Source organism: Bemisia tabaci, chromosome 5, assembly GCF_918797505.1.
Source record: "Bemisia tabaci chromosome 5, PGI_BMITA_v3".
NCBI classification, from domain to species: Eukaryota; Metazoa; Arthropoda; class Insecta; order Hemiptera; family Aleyrodidae; genus Bemisia; species Bemisia tabaci.
Window position 1 is genome coordinate 26,475,541 of NC_092797.1, and position 22,099 is coordinate 26,497,639.

The 22,099-nt window shown below is 34.6% G+C and overlaps 2 protein-coding genes across 2 annotated transcripts in view; one reads left to right on the forward strand and one right to left on the reverse strand.

Moving 5' to 3' along the window:
* clu (clustered mitochondria protein homolog) overlaps window positions 1–19,061 on the forward strand; it is a 36,165-nt gene extending 17,104 nt beyond the window's left edge. Inside the window, exons 9-17 of the mRNA XM_019052032.2 lie at window positions 899–1,093; window positions 1,591–1,803; window positions 2,330–2,504; window positions 3,217–3,322; window positions 3,937–4,063; window positions 4,682–4,805; window positions 5,673–5,875; window positions 6,746–8,232; window positions 9,200–19,061. Coding sequence (XP_018907577.2) covers window positions 899–1,093; window positions 1,591–1,803; window positions 2,330–2,504; window positions 3,217–3,322; window positions 3,937–4,063; window positions 4,682–4,805; window positions 5,673–5,875; window positions 6,746–8,232; window positions 9,200–9,371 — 2,802 coding nt within the window. The 3' untranslated portion in view covers window positions 9,372–19,061. The remainder of the gene's footprint in view (window positions 1–898; window positions 1,094–1,590; window positions 1,804–2,329; window positions 2,505–3,216; window positions 3,323–3,936; window positions 4,064–4,681; window positions 4,806–5,672; window positions 5,876–6,745; window positions 8,233–9,199) is intronic.
* Window positions 19,050–21,918, reverse strand: LOC109037397 (dynein axonemal light chain 4). Its single transcript, XM_019052033.2, has 3 exons — window positions 21,247–21,918; window positions 20,527–20,610; window positions 19,050–19,276 (listed from the first exon to the last, which is right to left on the reverse strand). Exons 1-3 carry the CDS (start codon window positions 21,316–21,318, stop codon window positions 19,112–19,114), a joined length of 321 nt encoding a protein of 106 aa, XP_018907578.1. The 5' UTR covers window positions 21,319–21,918; the 3' UTR covers window positions 19,050–19,111.
* Window positions 21,919–22,099: the final 181 nt, after the last annotated feature.

The following is a 22,099-nucleotide window of genomic DNA, read 5'->3' on the forward strand; positions in this document are numbered from 1 at the left end:
TTTTGATGTTCTAATGCCTGGAATTATAATTGTGGCTGGGAAGCAGATTAGATGGAGAGATTAAATCATTATTTATTGCCTACTTTAGACATTCAAAGATGCAGAGTGACGAAAGAGTGAATAAACCATGTCCGATGGACAACTGCCTGCAGGGATACTTAAATAATTTATTAAATAAAATTCTCATGACTTTCCTCTGTTCAATGAACACAGACTCCGCACCGGTAAGCCTGCTAAATCCACAGATTTAGCAGGCTTATCAAGATATAGGCTACTGGAATTTCATGTGCATGCTGATTTCAAGGTAAAATAAGACCTTCCTCTGAGAACATCTTTAATTAACAACAATACGACGATCTTCATTTAAAATAGCTCGAGATTTCCGTTCCCCCACTCCCATCTTACGAGATGAGAGTGGCAGTGACATCATCCTCTCCTTGAACCAAGCTTGCTGACCAGCTGAGCCGACGCCATCTTCTTTAGTCAGTGCTTTGCTTTGCTCTCGTTGAAAACAAACAAAACAACGCTGCTCGAAACAATGGCTGTGATCAAATGATTGCTCTTTGGCAGGAATTCCAAATAAATCAAAGAACACTCGCAAGGTTGCCCTACTCCAAACCATGTACCGACAAAGCTAGTTTAAATCTTTCAAATTTATGAATGTAGTGTTCCTTTGCATGTTATCCGCTCTCAGAAAAGTCTACGAAACCCTGATTCAGACGTTTTTGTTGATTTTGGGATGGTGAATTGCAGAATTATCGCAATTGAAGTTCAGTGCAGCTCAATTTGCATTTTAACAGTTGCAGGTCTATTATCCTAGTTGACAGTGAATTCTTTTATTTTCTAACTATTTTTTATCCCAGTCTAATTCATGAATTCAAATTTTCTTTCCTGGCAGGTTCATAGTGATTTTGTAGCGGCAGCAACGCGAGGTGCTATGGCTGTTATTGATGGAAATGTGATGGCAATAAATCCAGGAGAGGAGGCTAAAATGCAAATGTACATTTGGAACAACATTTTCTTTTCACTCGGGTTTGATGTTCGAGACCATTATAAACAACTTGGAGGTGATGCTGCAGCTTTTGTTGCTCCGGTAAGGAATATCAATCCCTTTTATTTTTGTTATTGTTTATTGTATCAGCACAGAATTGTCAGATGCATCCTATTTCATTCTCTGCCCGCGTACGGTCACAGGCACGACCACCATGTATCATTAGCTCAGCTAACTGCCCTTCGGAAAAGATGAATCTGTAGCCTCCATTTTCCTTCCCTTCTTCTTTTTCTTGAACCTGAAAGAGGATGCCATCCAAATCCAGGCATCTCCGCAAATTCATCCGGAGGCACCCCTGTTGCTTTAGTAGCAATGGCCAATCATATTCCATGGTTGTTTCACATTCATGTTCCATGGTCTGCGGAAGCGTTCGCATAGTTCATATAAATTAGATGCACTTCCCTTCTATAGCCAACTCTCTCCTGTTTATCGCCTAGAAAAAGAACTAAAATCCTCATTTCAAATCTCTTTCATTTTAATAACTTGTATGTGTTCATGATAAATTCATAAATGAGATTTTGGAAACAATTATTTTACAGAGAAATGATCTGCAAGGTGTACGAGTCTACAATGTGGTTGATCAGCCCGGTCTGTACACGCTAGGAACTGTTGTGATTGATTATCGAGGTTACCGTGTCACTGCTCAGTCAATTATACCTGGTATCTTGGAGAGAGAACAAGAACAGTCTGTCGTATATGGATCCATTGATTTCGGGAAAACTGTTATCACCCACACAAAATACATGGATTTGGTAAGATTAGTGATATTTTCTAGCATATTCTAAGCTTTTCTGGTTAATATATGAAAGAATGCCTAAACAAACATCTTTTAACCTGTAACTCACGTTTTTGATCATTAGAAGATTTTTTTTTTCAATCAAATTCTAATTATCAACCTGATACTTTATTTTGAGAAAACTGGATCTGAGTAAATTCACCAAGAATTTTCCGCTACTTCAACCTGCATTTTCTCTTCATCCCTCTTGAGAATAATTGTCAGTCAGCCTATAATTCTTACTTTTTTGCAGAATTGAAGTGCGTTAAAGCACTATTTGATTTTCAGTCCGCTGTAGTATTTTTCGATTTTTGATCCACACCATTTTTCATCTTTTTCATAGCCTCAAAAAACTAGAGCTTGTTCGGGAAACTAATTTTGAGATCCTAGGTGAATTCATTAAGGAAATTTTCCAGCAGGTCTTAGTATATAATTTAATTTTAACCAATGAATCATCAAATTTTAAAATTATATTCATCTTGTGTTTTGGTTTTTTCTTTCAGCTCAGTAAAGCTGCTCAGCAGTTGAAAATATTACCTCACAAAGTTCTAAATGATAAAAATGAGGAGGTAGAATTATGCTCCTCTGTCGAGTGTAAAGGCATAATCGGTAATGATGGTCGGCATTACATTTTGGATCTATTGAGGACGTTCCCTCCGGATGTCAACTTCTTGAAATGTAAGCAAATAACTCTGACTTTTAAAGTAGCGCCTGAAGAATTTTGTTTTACCTTTTCTCAGTTACTTTTTCCTAGGAGGAACCTCAATCAAAACCATTCTTAAATCATTCAATATCCAAGCACAATTAAACTTTGACCTACTGACCCTCTATCCTATGATCAATAATGTCTTTCTTAGATCTAACAATGATTGGGCTTTGTGTTGAAAATGCACTTTCTCTTCAAAATAACATTTTCGAAACCAGTGTTGACGGAAAATAATAAGTTATCTTCAACTGGTGAAAGAAAAAATGGCTAATTTTTGCAGACAACTTCAAAAACATTCCAAATCTTATCTTGCTGCAGTATGCTGGGGATCAAATGCCATGCTGTAATATGCAGTATCCCTTTCATCACCGCACTTGAGAATTTTCATTTTGCTCAAAGCAAGTGTTGTAAATAATGCCTGACAATTATAATTTTGCCCCACACCTTTGCATCTCCTGCTCTAGCCTCCACATGCCTACATAAAATTAAGCATGTAGAGTATGCATACTGTTGGCAAGAATATGAATTACAATAATGTTTTTTTTATTTTTTGGAAGCTTCATTGCTTTGAGTGCTCTATCCACTTTGTTCGTTCAGTCAAAGGGCCTTGAAGACTGAATTTCTTGTTTTTGATCAAAACACCAAATTTTATCAGCTCATTTATTTTTCTTTCTGTTTTTCTAGTGGAGGATGAAACGTTGAGTGATGAGGTTCAGGGACAAGGTTTTCCTATCGAACACAAACATAAACTTAGTTGCTTACGTCAGGAACTAATAGATGCCTTCGTTGAGTAAGTAAAAAATCAGTAGGTACTCTTATCTCTTGCTAAAAAATTATTGAGAGCCAAAGTAATGAGGAAGGGGTTGTCCTAAAATAAGTGGAGTTAGAATTTGACTCGGTTGATGTGATTAGAGAATTTCATATGAACCTATGGTCTGGAGTAATTGTATCTAGTTCAATCTTTATGTAATTCAAATATCCAAGCTCAAGAAACGAGTCAATACACTTGACATGTGTTCAGAGAGCTCTCATGCAGCCCTCCTATTTTTCCAGCTAATTTCCTCATTTTTAACCAGCCGTTTCCATTCTTGAATCTTCCTTTCCCCCAAAATTTTCAAAGCTATGGACCGTTCTTATATCCTTCATTCACAAATAGCCACGATTTTGTGAATGTCATCACAAACATATGTGAACATCAACGCGATTTTATCTTCATTATGAGCAGCTTGGCAGCTTGTTTTACAGCTTTTCTACTGTCATTAGAAAATCAAACTGGCAAATGCTAGACATTTTTAGCAGTAATTTGGTACTTGGGACAGTCAGAGCTTGTCAAGTCAACTTGCATAGCAACAATTATCGTAAACGTTTAATAAGTTTTTTTTTTTTTTTTTTTTTTAACCGCAGATCAAGGTATATGCTGTTCATTAAGTATGCCGCCTTTCATCTTCAGCAACTCGGTTTGAAGGAACAGAGGGATAGAGAAGTGAACCCTCCTTCTCAAGATAAAAATGTGCCTGCCATTACAGAAAAGGTATTATATATCTCCAATTTCTTTATTATTATTAACCTCTTATTTTCACTCTGTAATGTTTCCAGTCTCATTTTCAGGAGAAAGTCAAAGCTTATTTTTAGTTTTGATTTGATTGTAAGTTTGTGAAGTTTTCAGTATTTACACAAGTTTCCTCCCTTCAAGTATTAGCCCTATCCTTTATTAATCAGCAAAATTTTTACAGAGATTTGTTCTTCTTGCATGGTGATGATGTCTGTCAGTAATAGGTTTCATTCAAGCTCAAGTAAAGTTTAATTAATATACTTTTGTTAGACTTGTGTAAAGTAAAGAGCTCCCTGCAAACAGGGAGAGAAAAGTGTCAAGTTGTTAGAGTACCTAGAGAAAAGATGAGAGCTGTAAGTGACAGCTGTTGCTTAAAAATCAACTTAATTTTCAAACTGAAAGTGCGTATTGGTATACATTAGCTAGACAGTAACTTTAATCATTTTGTTACAATTGAAAAAATATCATGCCCTATGAGATGTTTAGATTATGCTAAAATTTACATTTGAAGTTCAGCAGAAATATACATTAATCATCTACCTCAAGCTCAGCCTAAATATTCTTTCTTTTTTCAAAATGATTGTTTTTCTCTTACAGGAGGTAAAAAAGACTGACAATTCCACGACTTGTACTGAAATTGAGAAAGTAACAGGAGAGAATTCCTTGGAAACGGATGAAGCAAAAAAGATTGTTGAAAGTATGACTGATTCAATGACTAATGGTAATAATATTTGGAATTTAATTTGTTGATTAATTACCCTATTGGTAGAGGGATTTTAGCGATTTTTTTCTCTATCATTTCATTGGATAACAGTTTAATTAATTGTTCTTCAAATTCAGATAAATCCGGTTAATGAGCTCAGTACGTTCGAAAGTAAAATTTCGCATACTCTGATTTTTTTTTTGGAACAAAAATCTAGACAGTTAAAACTCTGTGCCACTAATGATTATATGTATATATTAGAAGCATTTGGTATGACTGGTGAGGATACCTACCAAAAATATCATAGCACAGTTCCAGCTCGATTTATTGGATAAATCCGGAACAACTGAAAAAGCCGGTAATTCTGTGAAATTGAGAAGTCAGTTTTTGGGGCATGGTTTTTTATCCATTATTTAGTGCAAAATTTGAAGTCCAATTCTCTAAATGTTTTTGTTTTTTCATTCGAATAGTCAAAGTGTATTGTGGGGTGAACCTCAACAATAAGCTCAGGAATAGCAGAGATTAATTAGTTAACACATCAATTTGCCAGTGTTTTTTTTTTTTGCCGGTACTCATCCCTTTACTGTGTAAGCAATGTTAAAAAAAAAAAGTTTGCCTTGGCCAAATTTCCACATCGATGAATCAAAATTCTTGACCCTGATACCCAACAACAAACTTCCACTTTATTACACTTTACCATGGTGATTAAAGGATGATAACGATCAGATGAAGGAAACAAAACAGAATAGTGTAGTATCTAAGGAAAAAGTGTTTTTTTACTTTATTTTCAAGTGCATATCTCACACATTCTGTAAAATACTTATCACATCTGCTGCCATGGATTTTAGCATTTATTTGAATCTTTTCTTTTCTTCTTGTTTGCAGTGGAAGAAAGTACAAAACAAATCGTTAAAAAGGCTGCCCAAGCAATAGGTTCTTTGAAAGACACAGAATTTGACGTTCGATTCAACCCAGATGTTTTCTCCCCGGGAGTGCGACATGCGGATTCTGAAGATCAACTGAAGAAAGAAAAGAAGCTAGTGAAAGATGCGGCTGAGTTTCTTGTCATGCAACAAATACCAGCCTTTGTAAGTGTTTTACTAAGCTACAACAAACTGATTCCATGGTTTGTTTGAACCATCAGAATGCTGACTAAATTTGTTGTATTTTAATACCCCTCAGAAACTCACAGAAGTTTTACATGAGTTCAAATTCTCCCAGATTAATCATCTCCAAAGTCTTGTCTTCATTCTTCTCACTGACCAATAAAATGTCACATCTCTTGCACAGTCTCTTGTCCCTAACACTGTATTTAGACGTAAGAGAAAAAGGGAAAAGGGAGGGATAGCAGGAAATTAGAACACTAAGGATCAGCGTGTTAAGGCCATGCCCAGAGTGAACAGAAGAAACAGTAACAACAAAATACAAATACTAGATACCCCCACACTTTTGACCGATGCAATAACTTTAAAGTCAAAAAATAGTTGGCCCTTTAAAAAGGTACCAGCCTCGCAAAGGATACTCATATAATGACAAACTTGGAAAATTCCCATGAGCCTACAGGCAACTTGAAAAAGATACGTGGGCAGAAAGCCGCCTGCTCATGCGCATACTCCAGCGACAAAAACAGCGGGCAAATTGAAAATTTGGCTGGTCGAGTGTGATAGATGATATAAATAGAACTAAGAGGGAAGGGGAAGAGGGTATCTACTTTTCACCCTCATGCACATAGCATCTTTTCCAAAGGTTCATCGAAGTAACACTATTGCTTTAAAGAAAATGTTTTGCAATCTGTGACAAAGAACATCGCCATGAATTTGCAAATGTTACTTCCTCTATTCCATACAACAAGATGGCTTCTTGAATACTTTTTCATACTGCCCCTACGATTTTAATTCACTACAATAAGTGCATGTGTATCTTAACGTGAGGAAACCAATTTTTTGTCTAATTTTCAGATTCGAGACTGCATGGATCACTCAGGAGCTCCGATGGATGGATTTGCATTGTCCGAAGCTATGCACTCACGTGGAATAAATATTCGTTACCTTGGAATGATCACAACAATGCTATCAAAAATTAAACAGCTAGAGTACCTGTTGAGCATAGCTGTCTCTGAGCTGATAACAAGGGCAGCAAAACACTTATTCACAAGTTACCTCCAGAACACAGAGATGATGTCCTTATCTGCAGCTGTTGCCCATTTCCTAAATTGTTTCCTGTCCTCTTGCCAATTCAACAATACTCAATTCACTACAGACGAGTTGAACAACAAAGTCTTTAAAAAACGGACTACCCAACGCACCAAACGCAAGAGCCGCATCAACCGACTGGTAAATACAGACAGCAATGAGTGGATCACTCTGACTCCTAAGTATCTTTGGTCTCAAATTGAAACAGAACTTAAGTCCTACTATGCTTGGGAACTAGTTCCTAACTCGATTGAAAGTGTTTGTGAAACATTCACGTTGCAGCGCATATCGCTGTTGCGGTCATTTTGCATCAAGACTGGTGTACAGATATTACTCCGTGAGTACAACTTTGACAATAAGAATAAGTTCACTTTTGTAGAAGATGATATTGTAAATATATTCCCTGTGGTGAAACATATCAACCCCCGTGCAAGCGATGCATATAACTTTTACACAACAGGACAGTCCAAGATTCAGCAGGGCTACTTGAAAGAAGGCTACGAACTCATCAGTGAGGCATTGAATCTGCTCAACAATGTTTATGGAGCAATGCATCCCGAAATTGCCCAGTGTTTGCGCATGCTGGCACGACTCAATTACATCATGGGCGACCATGCAGAGGCTATGGCGTATCAACAGAAAGCTGTGCTTATGTCAGAACGAGTCAATGGCATTGATCATCCCTACACTATCACAGAATATACTCATCTAGCACTCTATTGTTTCGCGAACAATCAAGTTAGCGCAGCTTTGAAACTACTTTATCGAGCAAGATACTTAGCATTGATAGTATGTGGAGAAAACCACCCAGAAATAGCACTACTGGATAGTAATATTAGTTTGATCTTACATGCTTTAGGGGAATATGATTTGTCACTTAAGTTCTTAAAGAAGGCATTGGCATTGAACATTCAATTCTATGGTCCAAAGTCCTTAAAAGTTGCTGTCAGCTATCATCTCATTGCACGAACAGAAAGTTGTATGGGTGATTTCCGATCCGCGTTAAATAATGAGAAAGAAACTTACACGATTTACAAGCAACAATTTGGAGAGGATCATGAAAAGACGCGAGAGTCATCCGATTGCTTGCGGCACCTAACTCATCAAGCGGTCATCCTGCAAAAGAAGATGAATGAGATCTATAATGGCAAAATGAGTGCCTATTTCCCGCCCATCCAAATTCAACCTCCTTCAATGGGGTCTGTCCTAGACATGCTGAATGTGATCAATGGAATTCTTTTTGTTCAAATTAGGTAAGTCAAGCTTTTCATCTTTAAAAAGTATGCAAAGTTGCAAGTTAGCGAGCGTGGTAACGTGATCAAGTTGCCAGTTCTTTTACCCTGTACGAAAAATTTGAATTTTAAAAATGAATAGTAAGTTTCAAAGCACTTGTATCAGGGCCACAGTCAGGGAAAACCGAGAAATGTCAGGAAAAATGACGAAAATGTCAGGGAAAATTTGTTAAATCACCTTCATTTGCTTTCTAGAATGGTTTGAGATTTTGAACAAGAAATTTTGACTGAAAACTATTTTCAATTATGCCCTTTTAACCATCCGTCACATTTTCAGTTGTCAGGGAATTTCACCGAAATGTGTCAGGGAATTTCATTTTCTAAATTGTGTGGCAACTCTGTTATATTCACAATTTACTGTAGACTTAGAATGCAGTACTTTAGGTTTCTAGAATACTTTTCAGAAGACTTTGATTTTTAGTATGTTTACGATTTAGTTGATAACGTTAGTTGTTAAGCATTTTTTTCTGTTTCAATATCTTTCAGAGAATTTGATTCTGAAATCCTACTAAAAATAAATTTCACCGTGAAGACAGAAGAGGTTGGATGATAATGAAATTCTGAAAAAATTACAAAGGTCTTATAAAAAATTTCTTGCCAAGCAACTCCTTAAATATTTCAAATGCAATTTTCCAAGGCAAATTTTGGTAAGATAGAAAAATTGCAAACACAGATGGATATTCTCTTGTTAAAAAATTATTGATCATCTAAGACATTGATATGTGTTTATGGTAACAAGTTTCACTGCAAGTGATAAAAAATAATTTTTTCCTAGCCCTCTAGGCTTCATTTGGGGAACCCACCTGAGGTGCCTCTCAATTTTATTTTCGAAGTTTTACTTGGATATGAATTTACTATCCATCTTGCCAGCATTTATGCAATGTTTGTGAATCGGCAATTATTGATTGTTTTTCCTTTTATCTTTTAGCCAGCAAGATATTGAGAATTTCAAAGCAGAAATGGAGAAACGTGCTGCTGCAGTCTCAGAAATAACAGATGAGAAAACGGTTGCAAAGGATAAGCATGATGAACCAGAAGGAGACCTTGAAGCAAAATCAAGAAAAAGCGTTGTGAATCAAGCTGTGAAAGAGGGTGGTTAAGTATAAAACTATTCCTTCATCTTCACAAATCAGTTCCATTGTCGTAGTGAAAGTTAATGTCAATAACTTTGTAGTGTTTTTTGTATTTTTTACTTTTTTTTTCTTAGTTCAAGTTATTTCAGTGTGAAAACCTTTTTTTTCCTTTTCATTTCAAGTTGCCTTATATTTTTTGAAGGATATCAGCTTTCAAGATCGTCCTTCTTTCAAGCATCTAGTTTTCATCCTTAGAAAATAGAGTTTTAGGATTTTAAAAAAGCAGGTGGCCATAAAAAAAGGCATAAATATGTTAAAGGCAAAAAACTGCATAAAAGTCCTCTGACTTAAAATTTACCCTCATCACCCTCCCCCCCCCCTTTTTTTTTAAAAAAGTAATGTCTTATTCTTGTTTCTTTATTCAAGGAATATTTTCCAAATCACTCTCTCATAAACATTTGCCAACATTGCATTCCTCAGCTCAATTGATTCTTTTGTTTTCTATCAATTGGTTGTTCGACATGATCAACTTTCCCCTTGTTTTTGGCGATCCCTCTCAAACTGTAGATGTGCACCAGAATTGCACTGTTTTTTAAATGACACCGGTTTTATTTCTTCTTTTTTTGAACTCATTGGCTCAGAATTTTCACACACGATTTTAAGATTTTTTTTGTTCTAAGTTTTTTCTCTCAGCTACATACTCCGCAGATGCAATATGCTTGCTCGAGTATTACAGTATCAGAAAAACCAGAAATTATGTAACATGAGCTAATGAATGTAACTTTTCCTCTTTAAAATTAAAAGGAGCCATGCAATTTCTGTCAAAAATAATGTGGGATAGATCGGTCAATTGTATCAGAATGCAGCCTCATCAGAAGAACCAACCGTGAAACAAAACCAGTAGATCAAGTTGCTCAAGTTTGAACAATTTCAGTGTGTCGTTATAGACACGAAAGGAAAATTTCAAACATTTTAATGTGATTTAATCTGAGCAACTCTCATACTACAGAAATAAATCAAATACCCCCAGCCTCTCCTACTATTGATCCTTCAGCTCTGAAGTTGAAATTTAAATAATGTTGCACTGAGTGTTAAGGGTTACCAGGGAAAAGTATGAACACTATTCTTTAGAAATGACTCTGCAAGCAAGAGATTTGTCCATCTTTATCTCATTGCCAAAATCACCATGTAGGCATCGTGTGAATTCAAAACGTAGTATCGTTGTTCTAAACAAATTTTGTTGCTGATCTTTGCATAACGTTCTTCCTTAACCACTATATTGCCATTCAAAATCGTGTCAGAAATGCAGTATCTCAGACTTCTTTCTTTTTGTTCAATCATCGTTATTATACAATGTTAACTGTTTTTTTGGTTGATACCATCTTCAATCCAAAGTTATTTTATATGTAGTGCTTTCCCCTCCCCAATTTTCATGGTTCAAATAGAGGTGGATTTAAATTGTAAGCGACTGAGTACTATCTAGTTTAGTTTTAAGGTTTTAGTTAATGAAACCAACTGTTTCTTTTTTGTTTCACTATTAGTCAAAGCTTTTTGTAAATCTTGTTAACTTTTGTTAATTGTTTGAATTGTTAAATCAATTATTTTTTCTCTGACAGGCGTCCAGACTCTAGACATGGTCTGTACTTTAATTTCTCATTTAAATATATTTTGCACTATTTGTTGTTAGCTCAGTACTATTCTTCTTTCAAGCAAAATATAAGATGAATTTTGGATTGTAATCTTTAATCTGCTTCTTTGGGTAAGTTGAACAGTTATGCGTAGGATCATATAGTCTATAATTCTAGAGTTAAAAGAGATTCAAGTGGTTATTAAAAAAATTAGTTGAAAATTATTGACAATTAACCGATCAAGTTTGAAAGATCAATTATCTTGTCTACTTCATCAATTTTTTTTTCATGTAGAAACTATGTCTTATCTCTTTGTATTTCTGTCATGCAATTTAGTAGGTCTCTAAGTTGCCAAGAAGCACTATGCTTCTAGACCTATCAGAAGCCAGAACTTTGTAGTGGGACTCATCTCATTCAGAACAGCCAAAAAGTAGCCAATTGACTGCCTGGTGTCACTCAATTCTCAAGGAGTGTTCCGTAATTCACTATTTTGGACATGGAACTAAAGCATTGGACTGAATGAGACATTCCTGAATTCACCCTTGGCACTGACTAAGGGTTATTTACTTTTCAGTCAAAATCAGAAGTCATTTGTTAGCATGGAGCCATCTAATTTTCCTTTATTCTCTTGCGAAAAGTTTAAAATAGTATCCATGAATTTCGAATAGTTTGCTTTTGTCTGGAATATCAAGAAAAATGACCTTCCATTCTTCCAGAGTCATTCGTCTCATTTGGCAGGGCTAACTGGGGAAAACTAAGAGGTTCAATTATTTGCCATTGCTTTTGACCGGTCTAATGGCAATTTTTGGCCATTTCAAGTGAAGTCCACGCCAAGTGAGATTATTCATTTTGTGATGTGACTGATGGATCTCACTCCGATAATAGATAAATGTATTTGCTGTGAACTTAATTCTGGATGCCTGGTTCTGCTCATTTTTTAAACTCTCCTGGAACAGAAGGAAGTTTTGCAATTTTTTGCAAGTTTATTACTGTAAATTTTATTGCATATGAAATGGTTCATAATATCCCTTGCCATCCTATCTTTCTCCTCTGAAATTGAAATAGAAACTTTTTTGATACCTCCTAAGCCTTTATACTTAATGGTGAATAGGACAGAATAATTAAATGTAAATATCATCAAGTAGTCCAAGTAATCTGAAAACAGTGGTCCTTGTGTCTTAAATATTAGTTTGTTGATCATTCATCATTCAATTAAGTCCAGTTTCCTTCTCTCCTCCTCCCTCTTTTTTTCATTTTTCATTCAAATCTAATTGTCTTTGCAACAGCCCTTGCTCTTTTTAGCTCTAGCTGTGGAAAATTATTTTCGTTATTTGGCAAAGACTTTCGTCTCTGAAATTTTGCCCCAAAATGATAAGTACCATTTTAAGACTAATTGAATCCAGCATAAAAAACAAAGAGCTCTAAAAAGTATGAAGTATGTTTCGCTGTAAATTGTGTTGACCTCAGCAAACGAAACTGCTTGCCGCGAGTTTCTCTGCGAAAGATTGTATCCCATGATAGAAGGAAAACAGCTAATGACAGAGGACTGACTTTCCACTGATTGGTTCATCCAGCTGGTACATCAGATACCTCAATGTTTTCCTCTATCATGTACCTATACCAGTTCGATCTCAGGAAAGGCAATCAGTGTTTTAAAGAAGGCAAAGTTGCTCAACTTATTCAAGGAGACCATCAGAGTAATTGTTGGAAGTAGAGTTTCAAGTTACTATTGTCTGTCTCAGTTTTTTCAGCCATATTTTTATCATAAAATTGAAAACAATATGAGAATTCCCCATTTTTTTCCTGCTGTTTTCCCCAGCATTGAGACATAACCTCCTAGGAATTATGCAGGATATACTCACCAAAAATATTTTCTTTTTTTCATTGAGGTCAAGAACACCTTCAGTGTGCTTGTGTGTTGATTTGAAAATTGAAGAAAAAGAGGTGAAAGACTGGATCTTTGAGTTTCTTAATTTTTTTTTCAGTTTTTTTGGTTTGATTTTCTTGTGGCGAAATGAAGAAGTCAAAAGTATGTTTCCTTATATTTTACTATTAGTTTAACTTCCTGTATCTTGCTGTTGTTATGAGCTTTACTTGTTATATGACTGTATTGTTAACATCATTTTGTTATTTTAATTCACACCTCTCTTAAAAAGTAAGTATTCTCAAGTCCCATTGTTGGTCCGATTTTAGCTGGCTCTAATGATATAAGTGTACACTTAATAATGTAAGTACACTTTTTGTACTGATAATTTTACGACTCGAAAATATTTACTCGAGAAGAGATTTACCTAATTCGAAATCAGCATCATATTAGAGATAGCAGGTACAGAAAGTATCTTATTAACACTATATAGTAATAAACATCAGGTCAGGTGCTCTGAGACTAGTAATATTAAGAGTTCATCTTTGAATAGCATATCAAAAGTATGACTGAGCTAAACCTTGACCTTTTTTTATTTTATTTTTTATCCAAGGTATCAGCACAGTTTCTGTACCACCTTTTAAATTTATTTTTAAACCGCTTAAATATGAAGGTTTGCCGTTCACTGAAACATAGTTTTGTTTTGTGTTTTTCACACTGTCAATTTTTTTCTTCTTTCTTCAAGTTTCAGCATGTAATTACTATGTTTGAACTTAATTCCCCTCAATTGAGTACTGAAAGAACTTTCTTAATTTTTTGCTTTAAGGGTATTAAAAGATGTTCTGATCAAGAAGAGTCAAAGCCGTTCTCCTCTAAAAGAACAATGGTTGGTGCAGCAATTGAATTGATCAAATATAAATATTTTGGTGCAAATAAGCTCCGGGCTAGGATTTTGTTGGCTATGGTTGGCTGTAAGTTTGGGAATCTAACTTCAAAATGTGAATTATAGGTAAGCAAATTATACTCTAATCTTATGCTATATGCAAAATGAGTTTTTTTTTTTTTTTTTTTTTTTTTTTTTTTTCACAGCAGCTAGAGGTACCATTAGTTCCTCAACAGTGAAGACCATTACTCAACAATCAAATAACAAATTCAACTTCCTTGCCTCAACTTGCAACCAACCGCAAACCTGCCAACAATATTCGGCCCCTGTACTCTTAAGACGGTAGTCAGTTTTATTTTGTAGTCAGTGGAGAGTCTTCAGCTTGTCCTTGTTTTGGTGACTCTACTTGTATTTCTTGTTAAGTTTATTTTTGTCAAAAGAAAATCGTGAATTTTGCACTTGGGCTCTATTCCCGGTTATTGGTATTTTTCACCGAGAAAAATTGCGCGGTACAAACAAAACAATCAAAATTTTCTTTATATTAACAACTAAGTTTTACAGTTTTTTAATTCTCTTCTTATGTTGCCACAGATAGTAGTGGATATTCGTTAAGTGCGGTTTTCTTGTCAAGATCTTGCTCTATCTCAAACACCTTGCAATTTTATTCTCAATTAGTGTAAAATATGGTAACATCCAATACTTAAGTGTCCAAATGATTACAAAGCTCATATTTTGAACCATCTGTCTCTCTAGTCGCAAATTTACGTCAGATGAACAATCTAGCAGCAGGATTTTTGAAAACATTCTCAGTGTAAATGTTAGTTTTTATCTTTTGCTTCTCCTAGAATACCTGTTAACTCCTTGTTAGTCCCATATTTATTTTTTTTATTTTTTTTTTTTCCTACAAAAGGAAGAAACAATATTTGTATCCACGCATGTTTCAGTTTAATTGGCTAAACGTTCAAGTTGTAAATTCCTGAAACTGTTTTTCTCCAGTTTTTTCTCTCTAATTGGCAGTGAATTCTCTTATAAATCCTCATGAAATGTGTACTATGTGCTCATTTTTTTTTTTTTTTTTTTTAAATTGGTCCTCAGAGAAGCCATGAATTTATTATTCCTGCTATCTCAAGAACAAAATGTTACTTAAGAATCGAAAATTTGGCTAGATCTATCATTTTTTTGGGTATTGAAGACATTGTTCACTCTATCTACTCTAGTATTGTGCCATGCAAGGACTCAAAGTACAGAGCTGATCGCTATCTAATTGGTGATTAAAAAAGTCTAATGGCCCTGAAGTGTTCAGTCAGGATTTATTTCCCTATGTCTAAAAAATGATAGCTTTACTCTTGAATTTTTTTCAACTTCAAATAGTTATTGTTTTAGTCAGAAAGAAATCCCCTCAATTCTTCTAAATTTGTTCATCTTTTTCAATTCTGTTTGAAAAAATATTTCATTTTGTGATTCTGTTTGGTTGGAAAAAACAATAATTGAATTTTACTCAGACGTGCCTTTTTTTAAAAAGTTTTTTGTTCCAAGGACTAAACTTTCTATCATCAACGTAATTTTTCAGATTTTAATTTTGTAAAATTAATGAAGAAAAGATGATAAAACCATTGCATCGATTTTTGACAACCTTAAGAAAAATTACCTTATTTTAGTCAATAAATTGTATGCCATGCAGATTTTTGCAGCTTGATAGTTGCTAAGAAAGTTTTCTCCTTTTGTTTTTTGTTTTTTGTTTTTTTTTGGTGTGTGTCGACTAACCATTTTAATTAATTAGATACCTGTAGTATCACTGTGATTGAGTGTAAATTTTAATTTAATAATGTCACTTAGTAATATCATTGTAGATCAAACCATTAGCTGCTTTTCACGTAGTGGTTTTGAACCTAAATAATATCCAGTAAAGTGTGGGTAGATAGTGGTCAGGGGTATGCCAAAAACAAATTTCATCCCAGCGTATGGACAATACATTCAGAAACAACTTTAAGAGCTAGTCGAATTTTGGTTTGTTTTTTTTTCCTTTCTTTCCTCTACCTCTGACTGAATTGGTCAAATTCTGTTTTTTTAAATTTCCACTAACTTCATCAATGAAGGGTTGCAATAATCTTCGATTGTAAATTGAAATATCTTTTCAAGATTTTCTCGTATGCATTATTTTACACTCACATTGTTGTAATTCTATGACACAAACATCTTCTAATCCATCTACCTAATCCATATTATTATTTCTCCTTCTGAAAATGTTCAAGAGAATGCAGCCTTTTTTAAATTTCTCCATCTCTAGGTCAGCCACGTCTGTATGTTTTTGCACCACAAGTACAACAATTCCTTCAAAATTCCTGAAATGCTCAATCATAATCATACCTACATTTCAGTCTTAACTGATGTGGTGTGTCTAGATAATGCTTTCCTTAGCTTTTCTGAGGTAGCTTCACTTTTTTGCCAGAGTTTTCACTTCCAACCCATACAGTAGAAAGAAAGGAATTTGGCAATCCCAGTAAGCCAGTCAAGGAAAAATGTGTACCATTTAAGAGTGGTTAATACATCCTCCGTCATTTATGTTGCATATTCCATTGTACCTATTACTCTCGGCTGAAAAATGAGGCTATTGAATGCTTTCATCTTCCTCTGTTTCAATCAATTTTCTTATAATCTATTTTTAGTTCAGAATTGGTATCATAAATTTTCTCCAGCACTTGGCATTTAAAGAATCGTGAAAAGCCAAGTGTAGTCATAGTGAATTACAATTTTTTCCAAATGTTGTTGTTAGTCAAACTCATTAGTTTAGTTAAATTAAAGTAACAAATGTTACTAGATCTAATATGCGCCTAGAAAAATAATCAAAGCATCTTGTCTCTGATGCTAAGGGTTTTTTCTTCTTTTTTTTCTCTCATACTTAGTCCATGAAATTTCAGGCAACTTCCTGCTGTTAAGAACCATTGTTAGTACCTCCCTTGGCTCTCAAGAAATTTTTATTTGTCGTTCTCTTATGTTTCTATCCTTTAACATTTATTTTATGAATACCTATTCTCTACTCAAGGTGCATAAATATTTCATGTATTGCATTAGGCATTATTATCTTAAAGATAGTTCGGTGTGAACTTGTAATTGTAATTAATTACCATGAAGTTTGTTTATTTCATGATATTTCTCAAATTCTGAACCAAAACCCTTGTAAAAAGCATTTTCCAGAACTCTTGAACCATCAATAGTTTTGGTGTAGAACCATGTTTTAAAACAAATTCTACTAGTATTTTCTAATCTAAACCACTGGTTTTTTCTCAGACAGGGTTTCTTAGCCTCATTTTGTTAACTTATTCAATTTTTAGTAGAAGAAATAATTCTTTGCATCAACAAGATTGGTGCAATAATTTATTGTTGCTCTAATGAGGTTAAATTTTTCGTCAAGGAACTTCCATTTTCGGCTTTTTTCAGAAACATTGTATGTGTATTTCCCAATGCATATAGTTGCACTCATTTATGAGCCAGAAATAGTAATTCCTTAGCGCAACATGAAGTTCAATTCTTGTCATAGAGCAGAACACTTAGGTTTCATTCTTGCATCAAAATCTTGTCCATAATGCAGGCATTCGCTGGGAAAAACCCCCACTTATTTTACTGATTCAAAGTTGATTTAACTAGAATAAAATATTTTAGAACAAAGGAGGGTGCTTGCATGCCTGTATAATACAGATGCAATAAGATGGTGTTTAAAAGCTGTACATATTACATCTGTGAAGTGTTCAAAATATGGCCGCAAGAAATTATGAAGAGGAATTTTCCAAGTCTCTTGAAAATTGTCCTACTCATTTCGATAGAACTTGGTCACATTAAAGTTTAAGAACATGACATGCTTCTGGACTTTAAATAACTTAATATACCACCGAATTCGTACTGAAAGCAAGACAGGTTTTACTCAACAAAACGTTTTACTTTCATAACCTTCTTATGATTATTTTATAGACAACAAGCAATAATAGTACAATGAAGATGCTATTATCTACAAGAACACATCTTTGAAAACGGTTTTTCAGAATTGCTGATTTTACTTTATTATTGTAAGGAAATATTACTATGAATTTTAGTACACACTTTTCAAAAAAGGTTCTTTGGCGGGCTAAGAAAATTACACAAAATCTTTCCGTAAGTGATGCTCGGTTACCTTTTGAAATAGCGAAGTATGACAGAACATCTGCAACCCTGAAAACCGAGATACACGTTTTTGCAGTTTCACTGTCAAGCAGGATCAGATTATCCTAGTTCACTCATAATTTAGAATCTCTTAGGCCTTTTACTTCCATTTTTGGTCTTAGGAACCGGAGAAAAAGGAAACCTCTGAAAGTGGCTCGGAATAGATTTATAATATAGGTGTATTGGGTTTTTGATAGTCTGACCCCTTCTCTTAATAAATATCCTTCTTTGAGCATACAGAAATTTGAACAGTCGACAGCTCATTTTCAGCCATGCCAGCACCTACTATGTTTGTTCTAGATCACCGTAGGTTTATCCAAGGAACCAAACAAAATATGCAGAAGCTTATCTTATGTTCCAAAAAAATTATGTCTAGACTTATTTCACAGCCTCAAGGGCTAATCTGATCCATTGTTACATCACTGAAATTGAAGTATAAACATGAGCTCCTGACTTGAAATGGTTCTTTTCTCAGCTATTAGCTACTTACTCACTAAGCCGTTGAGAGGTGGAGCTGATGAGAATTAACACAAGATTTTAATCACCAATAAACTTTGAAAATTTACAAATTATTTTGCATTTTCTGAGGAGTATTTTAACATGTTTATATTGTTTTTCTTTTCTTAATTTTCACTTGAACTACCAGGAGATCTGAAAATTTAGACAGTTTGCAGCAAAATTTCTTATATTTCATAGAAGTTCAGTTAATTGATTTGTTAAATTTCTAAAATCATAATCATCCTTCTTTTTTTTCGATTAGAGACCATCATTGTCAAGCCATGTCATTCTACTACTATCTTCTGTGAGTCAATTTAAGTGCTAGTTTCTTTAGAGTTTAATATGTCGGTTAGCTTCCTCTTAATTTTGATACAGCTTGTTTCAAGAGGTTAATGTTTGATGAGAGGGTGCGAAATTAGTCTGCTCCGTTCAGGTACTTTTTTTTTCTTTTTTTAAAAGCTGTAATTATCTCATGCCTTAGCTTTAACCGCTGCAGTCATTTGCCATGTTTAATAGCGTACGGGGAAAGTTAGAAGTAGCCATGGAAAATTTAGTAGATCCTTCAAATTTTTTGTTCCGTCAGAAAGATGTAGATTTTTCCTTTCATTATTCTGTTTTATGTAAATATACACATTTTATATTTTTAAGAATTGGTTTCTTCTTTGTATTTCATTCTTCGTCTTGTTCAGTTCTGGGAATCTTATGAACATTTCCAGACTACAATTGCAACGTTTCCACCAAAAAACATGTACAGCAGAGTTTTACATTCAAATGTAATTTCAAAACCGTAGCCCTCACCCACTACTACTTGCCAAGAAGGACCACATTTTTTATCCATCATCTCCTTGATCATTTTAGCTGCTGCCTAAAAAACAAACAAATAATTTTCTATGAAGAAGACACTAAAGACTCTTATCTAGGAATTCTGATGTATTATTCTCATAAGATTCTATGAATGAGTCAGTTGAGCTTGTTATGGAGTCTAGTTTTGCCTCTAGATGAGAAGTATGGCCAGACAGCATTGTCTGATCAATTTTAACTGAGATATCGCTTTTTGGTAATCATGTCGGAAAATGTAATAATACTTGTGAAAATGTGTTCATGCACATCAAGATTTCCAAGAACTTTTTTCTATGAATTTTTGGCTTCTGCTTCTTTTAAGTCTTACACTTTATTTCCTTTTTTTCTGCACTTAAAAAATAGCTAATCGAATTTATCCATTCATGATCGATAAAGTGAAGGTGATACCTTGGTATTACTAGAAGCAGTAGAACACCATAATTTTCCGAAGGCGATATCTCATAGTTATTACTGGACATAAAAATTTGGCCTTTGGCATATTGTTTATCAACCTATGAGATTCAATCGTGAAAACTTGACTTGCCTTGATCACTTTCTCAGCCAAAGATTCCGCAAAATAAAGTAAAAATTATTAGAGACCCTTTCTGAGCTACCTAAAACCTAATCTTTTTAAAATGCCAAATCATTCTAAAATAGTAGCTTTGCCACATTGAAAACACCTTTAAATCTTCTTAAAAGCCTACACCCTCAAGGCGTATCCTATGGCTCAAGAACATTCAAAGATCCAGGAATAACTTCAAGAGTCAAATCATCCATTCGTTCAAATTGTGCAAAGTTATAATTACGGGCTTCTTTGATAAAAGAGCGCATGAGACTTCCAATGCTGCTAAAATTGTGCAAATATTTATTTAATTGGACGTATTTCTATCAAACGGAACTATGTGCTTTAAGACATGAGCCCTGAGGCTCATAAGAATATGTGCATAACAGGGCTCACGTCATAATGCACGTCGTTCCGTTTGATAGAAATACGTCCAATTACAAGTAGCCCATCCAGTAGCTCTGCCATGAATTTTCCCCGAATCTGCTCCGAATTTTTCCTCACTATAGTGTGGAAGTAAGTCGACTGTGAATGAATTTCATTATTGCTGCAAATGCTATAAAAACCTGTACAATCTTAGCAGCATGCGATGTTGCTGAGTAACCTCATACGCCTTTTTATCAAGGGAAGAAGTGGGACTTGGTCTTCACTAGCTAGTTGCATTGTTAAGTTTCAATCAGTTACCTGAATTAGCAAAAATAAGATTCACCCACCTCATTGTTGGCATTGAATTTTTCACACGCTGTCACACACATTTCTATTGCCTCAGACTTCATCTCATCACTCATGTCAGACTTCTAGAATGTCAGATGAATATTCAATTCAAAATAATAGTCAGGATAACTTCATACATAAAATAGCACATCTAAGCTTTTTACTTCTACCAAAAATCCATCGCCAAGCTCATAGCATGAAGTTTTGTAGTGTATTATTTTCGATTCTGTCATGCCAATTCAATGAGAGTATTTTTTTATTTGAACCTTTTCTCTTGAAAATAAATCTATTTAATCGGTTGATCAAAATCGGAAAACAATCGTGGAACCTCACATTTATGTCTCGAGAGTCGAGGCCAACTTATTAAAAACAACAAATCATTAAATTTTGTTGTACATCTTTTTTCATTCTTGGTTCTTCTACGAAATCTTCTAAACATTCTCCCCCTGAAATTAGATTTTAGAAGGCGAACTATCAGGTATTCGTATCCTACTCTTTTCCATACCTACATATTGAAACTCTAATTTTAGCTCGTCAATTCAAATGTGGAAGACAAAGTTTAACGCCTATTTTTACGTTCGAAATATTTTTTCTCGACTTAGTATTTTTGCTATAAGGAGGAAATTTACTTTTACTTGAATTTATTCAGAACTAGGTGCTTCCAACTCATTTTTTTTTTTCTGTAAAACTCGGTTCATCTAACAGGAATTGATACTCACAACAACCAAAGGATATGTATGGATCACTTTTTTATTTTCATCCTCCTTCTTCCCCTCTCCAGCATCTCCCATAGTGACTGTATATTGCTACTTGGCTATGAGTAATATTTTCCACACACACACACACAAGAAAAACAAAAACATGAAAATTCCAATTACAGCAATGGAAGCTTTAAGTAGTTTTTCTTTTCCATCTTATGCTGTAGTACTGGTCTGTATGCGCCTGGTTTCATCAAGTGACTGCATGCCATCAATCTCTCTCAAAATCCTGCATCAACAGATGCCAAGTCAATAAAAAAATTGTATGTACTTGTACTTCTTTGTATTCATAGCACAGGCTAAATAGGAAAAAAGAAGAATATTTGATTCATGTTAGATGCACCAATTTTGAGGAATCAAATACCACCCAGCACAGTTTAAATTGAAAAAATACCAGTGTGAAATAGCCCTGACATTGATCCCTTAGCGACAGAAGTTGTTGATTTCAAAGCCATGATGTAAGTAGGTATACTATAGGTAACATACCTACCATGGGTGGGGAGGATTCTATCCGTTGAGGAAGTTTCAGTAATGAGACCTGAATCTGATTTTATATTACGGATTGATTTTTTTTCAAGGATCCAAACTAACTCTCAAAGTAGTCTGCCCATGCATCCTTCCTAGATCGCAAATATGAGTTTAACTATCTCACCCCCCCCTCCCCCCCCCCCCCCCTTCGCAAGAAAAAAGATCACGTCAAGATTTGAAATTCCCGCTTACAATGCATCATTGCTAATAGAAAAAAATATCGCATAAAATCAATAGTATTCTAGAGGGAGTTAATACCTAAATCATTCAAAAAATAATTCATAAA